Source organism: Lepidochelys olivacea (assembly GCF_965140295.1).
Source record: "Lepidochelys olivacea isolate rLepOli2 genome assembly, chromosome: 6".
Taxonomy (NCBI): Eukaryota; Metazoa; Chordata; order Testudines; family Cheloniidae; genus Lepidochelys; species Lepidochelys olivacea.
Window position 1 is genome coordinate 34,662,380 of NC_140416.1, and position 17,746 is coordinate 34,680,125.

At 36.5% G+C, this 17,746-nt stretch overlaps 1 protein-coding gene across 10 annotated transcripts in view; it reads right to left on the reverse strand.

The window, feature by feature from the left end:
• The window catches only part of PPFIBP2 (PPFIA binding protein 2), a 206,630-nt gene that overhangs the window by 20,927 nt on the left and 167,957 nt on the right, over positions 1-17,746 (reverse strand). For 6 of the 10 annotated variants that reach the window (XM_084631942.1, XM_084631946.1, XM_084631947.1 and 3 more), the window contains 9 exons: positions 16,940-17,048; positions 14,825-14,857; positions 12,826-12,887; positions 9,746-9,821; positions 5,286-5,392; positions 4,999-5,063; positions 4,714-4,782; positions 4,383-4,443; positions 1,907-1,948 (listed from right to left, as the gene is read on the reverse strand). In XM_084631942.1, the coding sequence (XP_084488068.1) occupies positions 1,907-1,948; positions 4,383-4,443; positions 4,714-4,782; positions 4,999-5,063; positions 5,286-5,392; positions 9,746-9,821; positions 12,826-12,887; positions 14,825-14,857; positions 16,940-17,048 (624 nt within the window). The remainder of the gene's footprint in view (positions 1-1,906; positions 1,949-4,382; positions 4,444-4,713; positions 4,783-4,998; positions 5,064-5,285; positions 5,393-9,745; positions 9,822-12,825; positions 12,888-14,824; positions 14,858-16,939; positions 17,049-17,746) is intronic. The other 4 variants (XM_084631944.1, XM_084631943.1, XM_084631950.1 and 1 more) reach the window with 2 other exon arrangements.

A 17,746-nucleotide genomic window follows, 5' to 3' on the forward strand; every position in this document is an offset into this window, starting at 1 on the left:
AAAACAAAGAGAATATTAAATAGAAGACACATTTTTACGAAAACCAAAGTTAGGCTAAAAAAATTTGCTAAATAAATACATATAGTTAAGATAATTTTCATAGATTTAAGGTACTTTACACTAACTTATTTTTTTTTTAATTATTAATAGTTTTAACATAACTTTTAGAGGGAAAAGCATGGACTAACTTGTATTTTAGAGTCATTTCTGTTTAGAGTGGTTACATGAACTCCACTAACTATTCCATACAGTTTTTGCCTGTCTCATACTAGAGCAGGTCCCAATCTACACTCACACCCAGCCACAGTGCTTAGCACTGTGCATAATGTCATTGTAGTCAATGGTACTACTCATAGTGGTAGGGCCTATGCCTGGTAGTAAGTGTTCACAGCATGAAGCCCACAAAACATCAACATTCAATATATTGTACTGAAAGTGAGCAGTACAAAGCGACCATTTACCTTTCTGTTGCATAGACTAAGCTAAGTATAGGAAAACACTGAATTTTGTTACAGTAAACCTTTGTAAGATCACCTACTCTGGTGGGCCAAGTTCTCTAAATAGGCATGATGGATGCATTAAAAAAACTGCATATGTGCCTGCAAAAGCCTGTATTTATGCACACAAATCTCATTGTTTAAGAGTTTAGTGAGACTATTCTTAAGCTGAAGTTGTGGGTTTCACAGGTGGACTTGCTGTTCCCAGCTTTGAAAAGTTGTCCAGGTAAAAGTGTTATTTCTCAGTAGAATGTTGATATCACTATTTGTACAGGGTTTCTTCTGAATGAAAGGATGAGAGGCCATCACTGAGGACTCGGTGCACATTCCAGAAGTGGGAGAAATTTAGAAATACCAAGTCCTCACTGGAGAAGTGCTGAGCACCCTTTGACTTTTACTGAAGACAATGGGAGCTGTGGGTGTTCTTTGGATCAGGGCCTTATTGCTAAATGTTTATTTTTGCATTATCTGAGAGTACATGAAAGGAAAGGAATGCATGAGGATAAAGAATACAAAACAGATTTAGTTCATAGAAATATATCATGTACCCTCATATACTAGCCCTACCTTTACTAAGCATGCTGCAGGAGAAATACAATAGAAACCATGGCTACTAAAATATACATGGGAAATATACAATTGTACCCCAAAAGTAATGTGTAATTACTTTACACAGCTATTATATTTCATATGTAATAACTTTATGTAACTTTGTACATAAGTATTATTTTCATGTTTTGCTGCTAAGTTTTTTTTTAAATCCATCCCCATCCCTCAAGCTAGTGAGAATATAAACTACTGCTGTGTCATATTTTCTACACAGAGGGTCTTATTCAGCTCACATTGAAATCAATGCAATTTTTACCATAGATTTGTCTATTTTCATAGATTAAGACCAGAATAGAACATTAGATGATGACAATCTGACCTCCACCATAATACAGGGCAAATAACCTCATCAACAATTTCTGGATCAAAATGAAAACTCCTGTTCAAGCTGGCTATACCAGTTCTTTTAGACAGAAATCCAGTTTTGACTTAAAGACAGCAAGTGATGGAGAATCCATCACATGTCTAGGTAAATTGTTCCAATCATAAATTACCCTCGGTGTTCTAAAACTGCACTGTAATTCTTTTCTGAATTTGTCTAGCTTCAGCTTTCAACCACTAGATCTCGTTATGCCTTTTCTGATTGATTGAAGAGTGATTAAAAAACTGATTTTATTTTCTTTATTAGACTTTAGAGTTTTTCCTCCCAAGTCCTACCCCCACCTTTTAAAAAATGTCGGTACTTTAACAATACAAAAACAATTTAAGAGATACTGAATGAGAAGTGAAAAAGTAGCCACTCCATCAATGCATAGTCACAGAAGGCAAATGTTAAATGAGTTAAGATACAGTCAATATACCTCTTGTTCTAAAACAGGTTCTACTGGTTTCCCGTCTACATGCTACGGAGTTGCAGGGAGGGTAATTTCAAAGTTTGATGGAAAAAAGTAACAGACAAATGTTAGTATAAACATACATACAACACAAAACAACAGTTTTAGTCTGATTTCTAGATAGTGATTCTATTTGAAGATATTAAGAGGTGTATTCTCTCCTCATTCAATAATATATAGCTCATCTGTCTTTCCCCAGCCACTTTACCAAAATCACTTCCATTTACATTCTGTTGAGATCAATGGGATTTTTTGCTTTCAATTTCCACAGGGGCAGGATTCAACCTAAAGATTAAGAATTACTTTATCCAACACTTATTCACTGCTTCCTGTGGTGTTAGATATGTCAGCTCTTTAACATACCACAACAATATAATATTACATAATGATCTAGGATAGGAAATGAAGAATATATTATCTAATTGAAGCTGAATGAATAATTAGGTAGGAATGTAATTACGCAAACAGTACTTTGGCCGGGTCAACAAGGCTAACTTCTACTTTAAAAAAGAAATGTTTTGGGATCTTTAATTGTTGCAAGTAAAAAGAACCTAAGTCTTAGATCCCATGTAAAATATTATACCTTCAGCAATACAGTACCCCTAGTTTTGCGCTATTACAGCCTCAATGACAGAGTACCGACTATTAAGGCCTTGACTCAGCGAAGCAACTAAGCACGTACTTAATTATAAACACACGAATAATCCCATCCATATTCAGCATAGCACTTAAACATATAGGTCCCACTGATTTCCTCTGAACTAGTCATGTGCTTAAATTTAAGCATATGCTTCCGTGCTTTGTTGATCTGAGACCTAAACTCACTAATGCTATTTTCTGTGTCATCTTGTTGGTTTCTCCTCCAAATCCCGAACAAGCCTACAGCGCTTAGCTTGTCAGATCTGAGTAGCTCAGGGCCCAAATTAGAATACCTGCACACCTACCTTTGCCTATGCATCCTGTATAGCCTTTTAAAATTAACAACATATACAGGAGCACATCAAGGAGAAAATAGACCTTTAAATTCTACAAGGAACTAAAAATGTTAGTCCTTGATTCATTTACCATATGTATTACTACAATTAAATGAGTACAAAGTAAGTTTTAAACATATTTTGTTAGTTTACAGTTATATTAACAAATCAAAAGATCACAGAAAAGGTTTTAGGAAAATCTAGAAGAAATTTTGGAATTAACCATATTTTTACTGGATATGGTTACATTAATTCCATTTAAAAATGATGTATCAATGTGCACGGATAAGCAATATTACACAAACCTAGTAACTGTGTCATACAAAAAAAGCAACAAAACTCTGACAAAATTAAAGTGGCAATGGGAGAAAACCTAAATTTAGCGAGTAAAAATATGATCCATTTGATCGTGTTGAAATAAGACTTAATCAAAGTGAAAAATAAGCCAACCTGAAATGCATTTAGCCTTGACATTAACAACACTGCTCCCACTGTTTAAATAATATAACATCACCACCAGTTTCAATAATGCCATTTATATCAGAAGTCTGGCTTGGGAAGTAATAAATATATTTTACAAGCAAACAATCAAACCACAATCCTGGGCAGAAATAATATCATAGTCTCAATATTTAGCAATTTAATTTATTTTTAAATTGTGATCTAATTAATAGTTTAAAAGGTCTGTTACCACTAAAGTCCTTGCAACTCATAGGACTTAAAGATATTTTAAAATACATAAAACAAAGTGTATGTTAATTGTGTTCATGGTTAAATCCATTTTAGCCTGAGCAAAAGCATTACAATTTGCTGATAAGGTGAAATTATACAGTGAATAAATACTGTTTAATGTCATAAAACAGAATAGGCTAATGGTTGTCAATCAGGACCTGCTAAATCTTCCTACTGTACATTTATAAGAGTCAATATGCTCATGGTTTCAGATGCTGATTCTGAAGAATATGCTACAAAAATAGAGTGTTTTTATGAATTCAGTGTAATGGTGAGGCCCGAAAAGATCCGACTCTGAATAAAAACATCTACTTTTAAGAAAAAAAAAGTAAAAAAGTATATTGTTTATTTGTACGGTAGCCCAGTGCACAATTCTTGTGATCATGTGTCCTGAAACTTAAAGGCACATTGAGATGTGCAATTCAAAAGGATATTAATTCCCATTACCATTTATACACTGGAGATACCTCATGTCAATGCATTTTCTCTTTATTCCTTGTTTAGCTGAAAAGCTGAATATTAGGATGTGTTTGTGTGGACAAAGCAAATACTTGGTTCATTCTAAGCTCAGACATGGGGGTGGGAGAGAGAGGGTTTGAACTACAGTATCATAAGCCTTTTTTACATACAGTATTAGTGTTGGTTATATTTAGCATATGCAAACTGACAGAAAATTGACATTAATTTCTTAAGATTTCAAATTAAATGCTAAAAGTTGTAAATACTTATGAACCAACCTTTTCCAGGGATTCACTCTGCAAGTCCTCTAGACTACTTGACATTTTTTTCTGTGGAACCCTTAGAAAGTATAAAATAATGATATTGGAAAATTAAAACAACAACAACAACAACTAATACAAAATAATGTCTGTGGAATCATATACATTATCAAGATGGTACAAAAATGGTGGGATAACACTCTGGGAATAATCTGCAATTGATAGAAATCTTTAAAACCACCAAAACTACAAAAACTGGCAAAGTCACCTGTAGATTACTGGTGAACTAAGTGTTCTGTAGATTTCAGTTAATCTTGGTGATAAGTATCTCAAGTAATATTGTTCTTACCTACTTCTGCTTTCCAAGGATTCCTCATGTGGAGAAATAAGGTTATTTGAAGGAACTGGAATGCTTCCACTGTTAATCAGAATAATATAGCTTGTTGTAAGTGTTATGTGCTATGTACACCTGTTAATCAATGACGTTGCTAAGTCAGCACTATACGCGTACACAACAAGCAGTGTGTCCTCATCTGACCGCATATTGTTAGCTTTGTAGGAACAGGCAAGAATAAATGTAAATATCTGAATATGTTATTTAGACCTAGGACAATTTACAAAACTAGTGTGTTACCTGATTTCTAGAGTTTTTTGTGGCAGTAAAGACTCCATAGTTGGTGACAATTCTCCTGGAGGTACCTGTGAAAAATATGAGTCCAAGTTTGTGATTCTAGTCCATGTGTGTTTGAATCTCAAAACTAACCCACCAAACAACACATATGTACAAATACATTAATCTAGAGCCAAATTCTGCCCTGAGTTATTCTCTTGGAACCATAGTGAGATCAATCATATAGACCATCTCTGATATGGTGGAGTTAAAAGAAGAATTTACTCCTAAACAATATATTTGTTAAATACCTCGGGTTTAAGTAATTCTGCTTGGTGCTTATTCATGAGATTCCACTTCTTCAAACTTGCCTCAAGTTCCTCTTCACTGCTACCAGACAGAATTTTCTCTGAAGAGCCTGGAAGAGTGAAAGGATAGAAATGCTTAAATAGACTAACTGGCTAAATGAACATTTGTTGGGTTCCTATATATTCCTTCTGCTTAAAAAGCAACTATCCTATACAGTATTTTTAAGTGAGATTTTAAAGTGGAGCACTATATCTATATGTAAATAAAATAAACTGAATATTATTTTGTTTTTGTCACTGTACATGCTACATTTCTCTTACTAAAAGGCACATGTGTTAGAATAAGCATTCTCTATCACAATCCAGTTTCTCATACTTCATTCAAAAGTGAAGTTATAAGATGGCACTTATTTAAATACAGAAATGTACCCTGAAATTCTGGTACTCACAATCCAGTGTCATTTTATCCTGACACAGAAGATCAGTAATGATGATCAGTAATTATTCACATTTCAACAGAACACATCTCATTAAATTCTCTATTTTCCAGCTCATCAATCTACAGAGTACTTTTTTTTTAAACCACAGCAGTTGCTGGATCTCTGAGTCCCCTTGGGAGAGTCCCTCCACCCTAATCTGACGATGCTGCACAGAACTAACAAAATTTTCCCAGCATTCATTTAACATTAGTGACCGAGCACTTAAGCTAATTCAGAATGAAATAAATCCATGTCACATGTCAAAGCAGCCTTTAACTCTGACACAGAAGTCTGCAGGGTAGATGTATGCAATTGGAAGCATAGCAGCCTTTAAATCTGAAACAGAAGCTGAAGTGGAAGAAGAGACACTTTTCTTTCTGAGTTATGTCCTCTTCTAGGCCTTTGAGTAGAGCAAGGTTATCCTGTTATAACAGCTAATTTCAATAACTGCTGCAGAAATATAGAAAGTATCAAATTACAGCCAAGTCTTGACTTGGAACTTGTTCAAAGAGTGTCTGAACAGATCTTGTGCATGTGTGCGCCTTTACAAAGATCGATAAATGGAATAATATTGACACAGAACATGCAGTACTTTAAAATTTCCACCATGAAAGCTGTTCTCTCAGGGCAATTCTAGGAAAGAAGTGAAGTACTCAAAAGGCATTGTTATTGTTGATAACAATATAATCTCAGACATACAATCAGTAATTTACAGCAAGACGTAGTACATTTTTAGGTTTCTCTGCCATAAGCATACGAGTCTGAGGATAATATTAAGTGATGTGAATTGAACCCAGCTGATATGAACTGTAAAACAGTTGCTTTTTCATTTCACTATCTTTTACTAGCTGATCTATACAGCCTATGATCACTAACAGATACAAAAGAAACCTGTCTTCAACAGTGCTGTTCAAAGAAAAGGATTTATATTTATTAGTGGACATGAGGCAGACTTGGAGGATAAAATAGAAGTTACACAGCTATGTGTAACTTTGTAATGTTTTTTCTTTTGCCTTAATATGAGCTACTTTGTATTTTGCAAGAAGATCTGTCTCTGAATATGCTTTGAAGCTCTTCCCCATATAAACAGCCCAGATTTTTCTAGGAAAAAACCCAACCCAACCCTAAAAACCAACACAAACCCCTAGGACAGCTCCAGTCTTAGGATCTTCCTCTGAAATATCTTTTCAGTTCTTTGGTGGTACTTCTTCAGATAATAAAGTTTTCTCTGGAGCAAACAACCAAATGCAGTACATTATAATGTACCAGACTTCTCTGAAAATAAACAGGAGCTATGAAAACTTGTGTTCACTTGAGACACAATTCTGAATTCTGGAAAAAACAAGGATATCTGGTCAATTTATTTTTCACATTATTCTATACTTAATTATTTTAAAAACTTTCTCCAAATGTTTTGTATTTAATTATAGAAAATTGAATCACTGCAAAAGGACTCATAAGAGTTTCATTATGTCTCTGGAAAGTGTTATAATTATGTCAAACAAAATACTGCCTAACAACAGCAGACCCTATTCAGCTAAAAAAATGCGTGATAGGTCAGAAAACATGAAAATTGCTTTCAGCTTTTCTTTTGTCTTTCAAGTCTGCTGAAAAAGAAGACTACTCTGGCTGCTATGTTGACCTGCTCTTCAGATCTCACAATGTTGTGTTAATAAGTAGTAAAGGAATAATATTGTAGGCAAACTCATTCACGACCATATTACGGATCATATGAGACCTTCCAAATGCAACCTAACACCATAGATTCTGGAACTAGGGGTGCTGCCACATCCCCTTGCTTGAAATGGTTTCCATTATATACAGGGTTTACAGTTTGGTACAATGGCTGTCAGCACCCTCACTATAAAACCTGTTCCAGGACCCCTGCCATTAAATGCAGGGAAAACGTAAAGCTTGGTGTTCAGTAAAATTTCTAATGTTGGTAATGGTACCAACTTAGGGTCTGACCCACAGCTCACGGAAGTCAACTGAAGATTCCCATTAATTTCAATGGGCTTTGGATTAGGTCCTTAAAATGTGCATTTTTTTAAAAAGAGAAATTGCTTTGCTTATGGCTTGGTGTTACCTTCATGGCTCTGCTATTCTAAATGCAGACAGGATGGATGATATTTCCTAATCAGATGGGCTAATATTTCATGGTGGATAAATCTGTTTACTAAAATGTCAACTATCCCTCATTTACCTGACTGAGGTGGTTGGATCATAATCCCCTATGGAAAACTATTGCCAGCTACATTAAGCCTTGCTGCTGCCACAAGGATAGACTATTTCCCAGTTTATTTGGACTACTGTGCATTATTACCTTGTTAGGTTCAGGAGACAGCCAGCAAACCTGCTGTTGTTGACTGAGCCCTTGTGATGTGAAGTGGAAGGTTATTTGGTGTTGCCACAAAGTGTGGCTTCCTATGGGCATGTCCTCAACTGTTGTTAATTATCATAGCTTCATTGATGTCAGTGGAGCTATGATAATAGAGATAGTCTAAAAGTGAGACTACCCTAAAACACCTATTCCATTCTCAACATAAGTGATGCAATGGACAAGGATGATCCCCAACCACCTCCTAATTAATTAAGTAGTGTTTTGCAATAGATTGATAAGGCTGTAGTTTTTTTCTCATATCAGCGTTTGCCCAAGTAGTCAGCTGTGAATATTTGGTTTGGAAAAATTTACTATACTCATTTAACAAATCATCATATGCAAAGAAAAAAAAAAGGTTCTCTTAACACCGTTCAGTTGCATCTGAGAATGAAGTTCTTTGTAATGAACCTACTGTAAAAACACTACTTACATCAAGGAAAACAATGGCCGGTTCAGAAACATTGCTCCCATAATTCTAGCTTGCTCTTTGACAACTGATCATTTTTGCTGCACTTGGAATTAAGCTGATATGGAAGAAATCTGAATAGTATTAACTATAGTCTGACTTATCATCATCATCCCGTTAAGGTCTCCTGGAGCCATTTTGCACTGCTGAAATTTGTGTCTTATTATTAATAAAAGAAGAATATAATTAAAAGAATTAAAGCATCTAGTCATGCACACTCCAAACCTACGTTAACACAAGCGCTTATTGCTTTTGCACCCTCTTCTTCTCACTTCTGTTATAACCACTGCTGATCTTGCCTTTAGACCAGGGGTCGGCAACCTTTCAGAAGTGGTGTGCCAAGTCTTCATTTAGTCACTCTAATTTAAGGTTTCGCGTGCCAGTCATACATTTTAACGTTTTTAGGTCTCTTTCTATAAGTCTATAATATATAACTAAACTATTGTTGTATGTAAAGTAAATAAGGTTTTTAAAATGTTTAAGAAGCTTCATTTAAAATTAAATTAAAATGCAGAGCCCCCTGGACCGGTGGCCAGGACCCGGGCAGTGTGAGTGCCACTGAAAACCAGCCTGCGTGCCGCCTTTGGCACGCATGCCACAGGTTGCCTACCCCTGCTTTAGACTCTGAGCTTTATTTGGGCAGAGTTTTTGTACCCTGTAAGAAACGGGGTCCTAATTCTTACTGGGATTCCTGAGTGCTAGTCTAAAAACAAACAATAAATCTGATTGACTGAGAAGCGCTCTCGTGTTAAGGAATCCTAATGACACCATTTAGAGCAACACAGAATTTCAGAATTACATTCCAACCTGCTATTAAATGACATAAAACAAACTTTTAGGTTACAACTTTCAAAACTAACTAAGGGAATCAGCCACACGTCTATATGAATGGGAGTGGTTGTGGCTAAATCTCCTAATCAGTTTTGACCCTAGTTTTATGATGTGTAGTATAGCATGTTAACCAAAATTAAATGTCTAGAATGTTACAGATGAAAATGATAATTTGCCTTAAACAGATTCTTTTTTTATGCCTTATCGTGTGGCCCTCTTTTTATGCCTTATTAAGGATTATTCATTACAGAACATACAGTATTCAGGAAGACCACACATCAAACATTATCCACAACACTTATTTTACCATGAGCCGCTATCATTATCTCCTTCACCCTTCTGTACTGGCTTAGCAACACTGTTAACTCCTCTATTCGACGGTCCTGCAAAAAAACATTAAATGGAATTCACATTCAAAGTGCCAAATTTAATACCATTACATTTGTACCTACAGTAAATTATACATATTATTAATAGCTATACATTCACTGTGATGCCTGGGGATTTGTGCCTATTCTTAATAGGAATCATGTCCAGAATCTCATGTGCCTTATATAGAACATTTATTCCTCAACTTTTAAGCTGGCATTGTACATACAATTTGCTGAAATGTATAAATTAGTATATTTTAAAAACCCAGATTAATTTGATACCAATGACAAATCAGTTATTTACAGAGGCATAGCGATAAAGACATTTGGTTTGATTTTCGTGAGTCATGGAACTGAATCCTCCGCTGTTCTGGAGCAGCACTTGATTTACCTTTTTCACCAGCTCATCTCCCCACAACCCTAAAGTCATAACTTAGAGCAGCCCTACAGCTGTGTTAAGTTACATTGGCTTGATTGATGGGGATCACTGAAGTACAGTGTGACCTGGCCACATCCCCTTCCTACATTCAGCATGCTCCCACACGGTGGGCCAGGAGGAAATGGTATAGAGTCAGATATGACAGCTATATTCTGTCTGAGGATTTCCCCTTACTGAAAATCCCCAGTTTGCCCACTTAAGGCCAGATTTTCAAAAACCGCAACAGCTCTCCCTTAAATTTAATCTTTTGAAAATCTGGCCACTTCAATAAGACATCTGAATGGGAGCACTGAGCTTAACTGGACAATCTGGCTTCAACTGTGGGTGCCAAGTTCTTTTGAAAAATCTATCCTTCGTTATTAGTCCCACTTGCTCTGCTATAATAGCACAAAGCCAATTTAGTGGGGCTGAGTATCTGGCCCAACATCCCCTTTTCTTCTTCCTGAAGTTGCAGCCATTAGAGTTGAAGAGCAGAGGAGAGGAAAAAACAGCACAGCGGAATGAAGAGCTGACCAGTTGGCCTATCCCTTTGGGTATCAGATGTATTTGGGGCTTGGACAGTGAATGATGAAAGACACCACTGACTGATTTGCTCTAATAATGTTCCCTCCCTCCCCAAAGAATTTAATCTGACAAACAGTGTAAAGATTCTCAGCTGTTCAGGTATGTAGACTATGCAGTTTCTATCTAAGCTGCCCCTCCCTTGCTCCCCCCACAGAGAACTTAGGATAAAAGTAATGACTTTCCACCATGAAATGCACAGGCCTCTATCCTAAGAGTTAAAGGAAAATCTCCACAAACACTAGTAGTAGGGCTTAATTCCCCTTCATAGACCAGTTGCAAGAGAGCAAGGCAACCGAGGGGGTCTGATTCAATGCAGCAGAGAACAAAAATGTACATGCCACCAACTAGTACACTCCTCAACGAGAGACCAAGGTTTATTGACAAGAAAAACAGCCTCTATGTAAGGATGGACTTCATTGCTCTCTGCTGGAATTTGCACAGGGTCTCATAGCAGTCCAGAATGGCAACATTAATTTCTCTCCCCCACCCACAACAAAACAGTAAATTGGAGACATGGAAGGTAGGAGTTTGCCAGGTAGGAGAAGAGAAGGTGCTGCTGCTGCATGCCCTAGGAAGTCTACAAAAAACAGAACTGGGCTTATAATAGAAATCCAGCTTTTACCATAACTATGGAGACAGTAGGGTCTCTCTATAATGAAAAGCAGAGACTGGAATATCCTCTCCAAAACAGTGTGCATACATCTCAAACCCAAACAGAGGTATCCAGCAACTTTCAAAAAAAATTAAGCATCTGATTTCTTTACTTGCTGTCCTAAATGGCACATGCAGCCACATTATTCAAGATGGCTGCTTTACACACAACAGCCATGTACCCCTATACTGGCCACTACTCAGCTTTTTAAACACTCCATATGTGCTAATGGAATGGGCTTCCTGTCCCTGTGAATACAGCCCCTGAGACTAGATAGTGAGCAAAGATATTTGATGTTCCTCTTGGAATGCAAAATGTTACACAGACTGGTAACAGCTCTGCTAAAAGATAATGCCACATCTTTTATTGTCTGGATGTAAATTTTGGCTTTTTGACCATTTAAACAGCACAGCCTGTTATGAGTCATGTTCATTTATGGGGTGCTTAATTCTCTAGAATTATCATTTGCCCTTTCAATGTTCCCTGCTTCCATATGAGGGTGTGTATTAAGAGGCTACTTACCCACACCTCACATCTATTGACATGTACTAACAACTTACTAATGCACACCCTGGCCTGCCTTTTTCTATTATGGTGTCCTAATTGTAATTTTCTTAAAAACCTCAATTAAAACCCACCAAACTTTAATTTTTATTTATTTATTTTTTTGCAAGAGTCAGAAACAACTTAAACAATAAGTAAAGGGGATTTGAAGCTGCTCAGCATCTTGCAGGATTGTGCCTTAAAACCTCCCACTCAAATATAGTTCAGAAGAACTAGCACATAGCAGCGGAATCCAAGGGTAGGAACATTGTTCTATTTAAAGGTGTTGTCGAATTATTTTTTCTAATGTTTCTCTTGGCTTTTCCTGGACTTTTCTGGCTCTCTCCCCCCATGAATTCAGTTTCACACTCAAGGGTCACTCTCAACTCACTCTCTGTTGCAGAATCTAAACTGACAGTGTCAAAGCACTCCTGATTCAGATTCTGTAATGGAAAGCTATGTAAGGGTGGCTGGAGGGCTACAAAGTGTTTCTGAAAGGTCAGTGAACCTTAGAAGGCAGAGAAGGAGGGATGCCTGTAACCCTAGATCTCTGTTCCAGAGGCAAAAGAGCTCCCAGATGACAATCCCAGGCATTTTAAAGATGCTGCAGCTGGGGGTGGTGGGGAAAGGCAGCATCACACTTTCAAGGTTAGCCACATAGGTCCCATAACCCCATGCGACACCAGGCAACTCACTGTGATGCTGGCCTTATGAAAAGCAGCATTTTAGATCATTGCAGAGATGCAATAAATTATACCTTCTAGATAGACCTCCATTATTACTGCAAAGGGGCAAGTTAATCCTAACCGTTTCCTCACCTTTTCTTCATTTGCAGCTAGTAACGATTCCATTCCTATCTTCAGTCGTTGAACTTCTTGATCTAAAATAGTTTTTAAAATGTTAAGAGAAAAATGTTTATTATATTTAACCTAGATTTAGTCATTTCTGTTCTATTCTACTTAGTTTCTTATACAGGGCCTATCACTGGGCCATCTGAGTGCCCAGTACATAGTATAAGTAAAGTTAAACTGTGACAATCACACTTTTTGGAAGTCTCTTCAACTACAAATAGTTCAGGCTTGCCAATTGCTGTGATATTAAAGGTGCTACGTATAATGAGTACTATATAATGGTTTTAGTTTTAAACATTTTATTTTCCTAAAAATTTGTGTGGTAAAGATTTGACATCTGTTTCCCTAGAGATTTGAGAGGTTCCTCTGTGTCATATTTATGGAAATAATTTTAAAAGAAGTTACCTTCCAGGTGGGGAGAATGATCTATAGTTTACATGTGGTTAAAGAATATATGTGAAGCCTGAAGATCAACAACAAAAACAAATAATAAAAAAGGAAGCCAGACATTCTGCAGTAATTCTGAATGTCTTCTTGTAGTCTTCACTGCACAAGGAAAAGATTTCCGTGGACTCCAGGATCTATTAAAAACTTTCTAAATTTGAATAATTGAATAAAATCTGTGACAAAAATGCCAACAGTGAATCCAGAGCTATACCATACATATCACAATCTTTACAGTGCAAGATTTGTAGGTTCTTTATGAAAGTGCATAGACAAAAATTGTGTGTCTTCACAAACCTGTAGTTCTGGAAATTTACAGAAGTTGACAATAGGATTTCTTAACTAATCATAGGCACAAATCTGCCATCAGTTCTCCATGTACTTCTTCCACAAACTATCCCACATCCCCATTTGTACTAACCAAATGTAGATGAACAAGCAGAGCCTAAAAGTATTTTATCTGTTGTAGCTTCCCTGCAAGGAACACACTCCTGGACATTTTTAAATTGATGTATTTGGTTCACAAAGAACTGTGCTACCAGTACCCAAAGACAGTGATATAATGGATAAGGAAATGGGAAAAAATTAGCGTTGCAAAAGGCATTATTAGTAAACCTTTTTACAACGAATAGTTCAAGGTTGAACATTCAAGCTTCACATTCAAATTGTTTATAAATATTTTAATTATTAATTTCAGTTAGTTATTGCCAGTTCCATACATTTTGCAATGGTTGGCTATGAGTAATATATTAACAAACATTCAAATGAAGGTATTGCAAACATGTTTCTCATGCAGAAAATAGCATTTAGTCCACATGTGAGATGCACTAACACAATTAAATCAAAACAAATACAAAAACCACCAAGCAGTGAGCAAGCAATCAGACAGGTTTAAAAAGAAAGCCGCTTTTTTAGAAAAAGCTTTAAAAAAATCAACCCGGAACTAATTTTCATTCATCGCTATTCGACTTTCAAAAGAACCATGTCAAGGTATTTTGATCACTTTTAAAATAAACTTTATTCTCACTCTTTGTAATAACCCCAAACAAGTCTGAATGAAAATCTATTTCCTTACCACAATGTTTTCCCCCTTATTTACCTCAATGGTAAAAAGAAGAAGCCGGCTTTCAAACAAAACTATCTCCCCAAAACCACAAAGAGAAAAATGAAAAGAAACACATGCACAAAACTACTATCACATTGGGTTTACATGCAAATAAAAAAAATGAAGGTCAAAACTAAGGCCTTTTAACCTTGACAGTGTCCTTTTCAAGTCCAGCTATTTGATTTAGCAACCTATGAGATTTCATATTTGTTTGAAGTGATAAATCAGACTCAAGCTTTAAGCAGGGCTAATAGCTGTCTGCTTGCTGCAAACAATGAAATATTTGTCTCATGTACATTATGATAAAGCAACTGAATGTAAACAGACATTAAATTATTGCTGCAGAAGTGCATTTTAGCTATAATTTGTGTGAAAACGAACATTAAGAAAATGCCAAAAGTGAATCTCGAGGCTTACGTTTTTCTTTTAGCTTTCTCCTATATAGTTCCGCTACAATGGTAAATGGTGAAAGTCAAATAAAGTTTGTAGAAAAAGCACAGATTAGATACCGTATGGCAACTTAGTCAGAATATGCATTCAAGCATAATAGGTACATCTTGACATTACTGTCCTTCAGAAGAAAACCAAAAAGTTTGACCAGAAAATTTGGCAATATTTTTAGAGGAGATGTTGCTATCACTACATATCATTCCATTCAAATATATACCAATTCAGTAGCTTCATTAGGGCACTCACAAATTTAGATCCTGCTCCTGGCTCCTCTTGGAATCACAGAGAGTTTAACCATTGACATCAGTGGGAACAGGAATGGACCCATAGTTGGAAAACTGAAAGGTGTGGCACTCTTGACTTACTGGTAGTTAATACTCATTTTTAAAATTTTTTTTGAACATCTTGTAGAAAATCTCAAATTACGCTCCTAATGGAAAAATTCCTTTTCAATTAATTGTTAAAGTTTCAAAACACTGTTAGGGAAACTGTATTTTCTAGTGTCATATACAAACCTTGTAACATTCAACATGCACAAGCTCTACAGATGACTAGCACGAGACACGGCTAATACAGTGTTAGAGCACTGCCTGAATAGGTATTCACCCCTTATGGAAGATACAACAGTAAAGGTCTAGATTGTCTCCTTCGCTTCTGGAAAAGAAGATACAGCAGTTCTCTTTGGGAGGGGGAGCAGTGCTGAGGGAGAGAGTCATGGGCCTATAGCATCATCTCCTTCTATACCCTGGTATCCGATGGAAGCTGGGTGAGGTCAACACTCATGGGAACATTGGTGAAGTTGGCTGAAAATGGAAGGGGAGTGAGGGAAGGGGACCAGTTCTTCTGTGTAGCATTGTTCCCTATTGACAGTGCAGAGGTACACGAAGGAATCTGATGGAGATTCAGTCCAACCAGGGGATGATACAGTCCTAACAAGTTATGATTTTGAATGTTTGAATACACAGGGGTTGCACATGACTATTACTGGGAAGTCATTATGACGCTGTATGATTTGAATATGACCATTTATATCATTAATATTATCACTGTTAGACAATTGCTATAAATCTTGTACAAAGTATGTCATGTAAGGTATCAATGGAAAAGTCACAATCTATCAAATATGATTACCCTGGAAGCATCTCTATTTTGCCTCTTTCCTGCTCTGATCTCTGGACCATGGTCTTACATGAAAAGGAGCATTCTAATCAATGGACTGAGGATCTTCCAATCTTATGGAAGTCACCAGAATCTTTACAAGCCAGCATTCTGTAACATCACTGCTTCAAACCTGATACAAGAACTCTGTAATGATTGTATGTATTTGATTTCCTTAACCATTTTAACTCTCTCCTTTTTCTTTAATCTTCTAAATAAACCTTTAGATTATAGGTACTAAAGGATTGGCAACATCGTGATTATTGGGTAAGATGTGAGTTATATATTGACCTGAGTATGTGGCTGATCTCTTGGGATTAGAAGAACCCTTTGTTTGATTAAATTAGTTTTAAATAACCACTCATTATACAGTCTAGTGTATGGGTGGAGAAACAAAGGGTGGGATGCCTAAGGAGACTGCATGTTAACCAGTGTGGTGAGACAGAAGTTTACTTTTGTTTGTGTCTTGGTATATCTAATAATAGAATAACCACCAGTTTGGGGGTGAGTCTGCTCTATTTCTCAGGAGGTTGTCCTGAATCTGGTATTCTCAGCTGTGATACACAGAGGCATGGTGACAATGATAAACAACAGTTTGGTAACTTTTTAAAAAGGTAACTAGAAATATCCTTTCATAGAACTTTGAGATTAATATTTTACAAATATACGGCTATAAGGAACATTAAATGGTCTTTCAATTTAGAACAAAGTTCTCTGCATTAGAAGTTTTAGTGCTCTGTGGATACCAAATTTTCTTACTTGGCCAGTCAGTAGAGCATTCTTTCCCCCATCCCCCCAAAAACGGTAGAAAGCAGTACTGTTGTGTCTCCTTACATTGCTTTAAATGCTGAGCAGTTTCTGCTTCACAGAACGGAAGACAAATGTTTTCATTTCAGCTTTGATTTCTCCCCTATCCATTCTTACCTCTTTCTGCAATTTCATTATGTACCAAGGTCCTGGAGAGCTGACTCTGTAAACGTTCAATTTCTGCATCTTTGAGAGCTAACTGCTCCTGAAGCTGGGCTATTTCAGCCTGAAAGAACAGAACAGAAATTCAGAATGTCACCATCATTGGATATCCACTCATTCTCAATTCCCAAACAAAAAGTCACTTCACTTGACTCCAGGCCCTGATTGATACCTTCTTTTAATATTATGAAACTCTTAGATCCTTAACAATGCCACCTATCCTGCAGGAAGGATATTTCTTTTACAGGTACTCACTGTTTTTCAATGGTATTAGCCCTGCAGAGCACGAAATATGATGGTGGGATTTTAAGGATTCAGAACTGTACAGCCTGATCAAATTCAATCAGGCTGTTTCCTTGGTAAGTAATCTGGGAATAGACAGAAAGCATTAAGGGTAGTTGTTTTCCTAACAGTTTGTACAAGGCTTTACATGGGCCAGCAATATAGTGCTAAAAGGGAACTCTCAGTCATTTGCAACAGCTACTCCAAGAGAACAGAATATTTTCCCAAACTTTACCCACATTTTGAAAGAGAACCCTGCATTTTTCAGCATAGTCATGGGTCACTTTTATTATGTTAATTGTATGTTTGGATTAGGTGTAGCTTCTACTATTGTGATACAATATTTCTGCATCCATCATATTAAAAAAGATAAATAATCAAATACAAGAAAAGTGTCCTGGGTTGACTTCTACTAAGTTTGACCACCGCTGTCAGACATTTGGGAAAACTTGCTCTTACCTGCATCAGATATTTTAGATG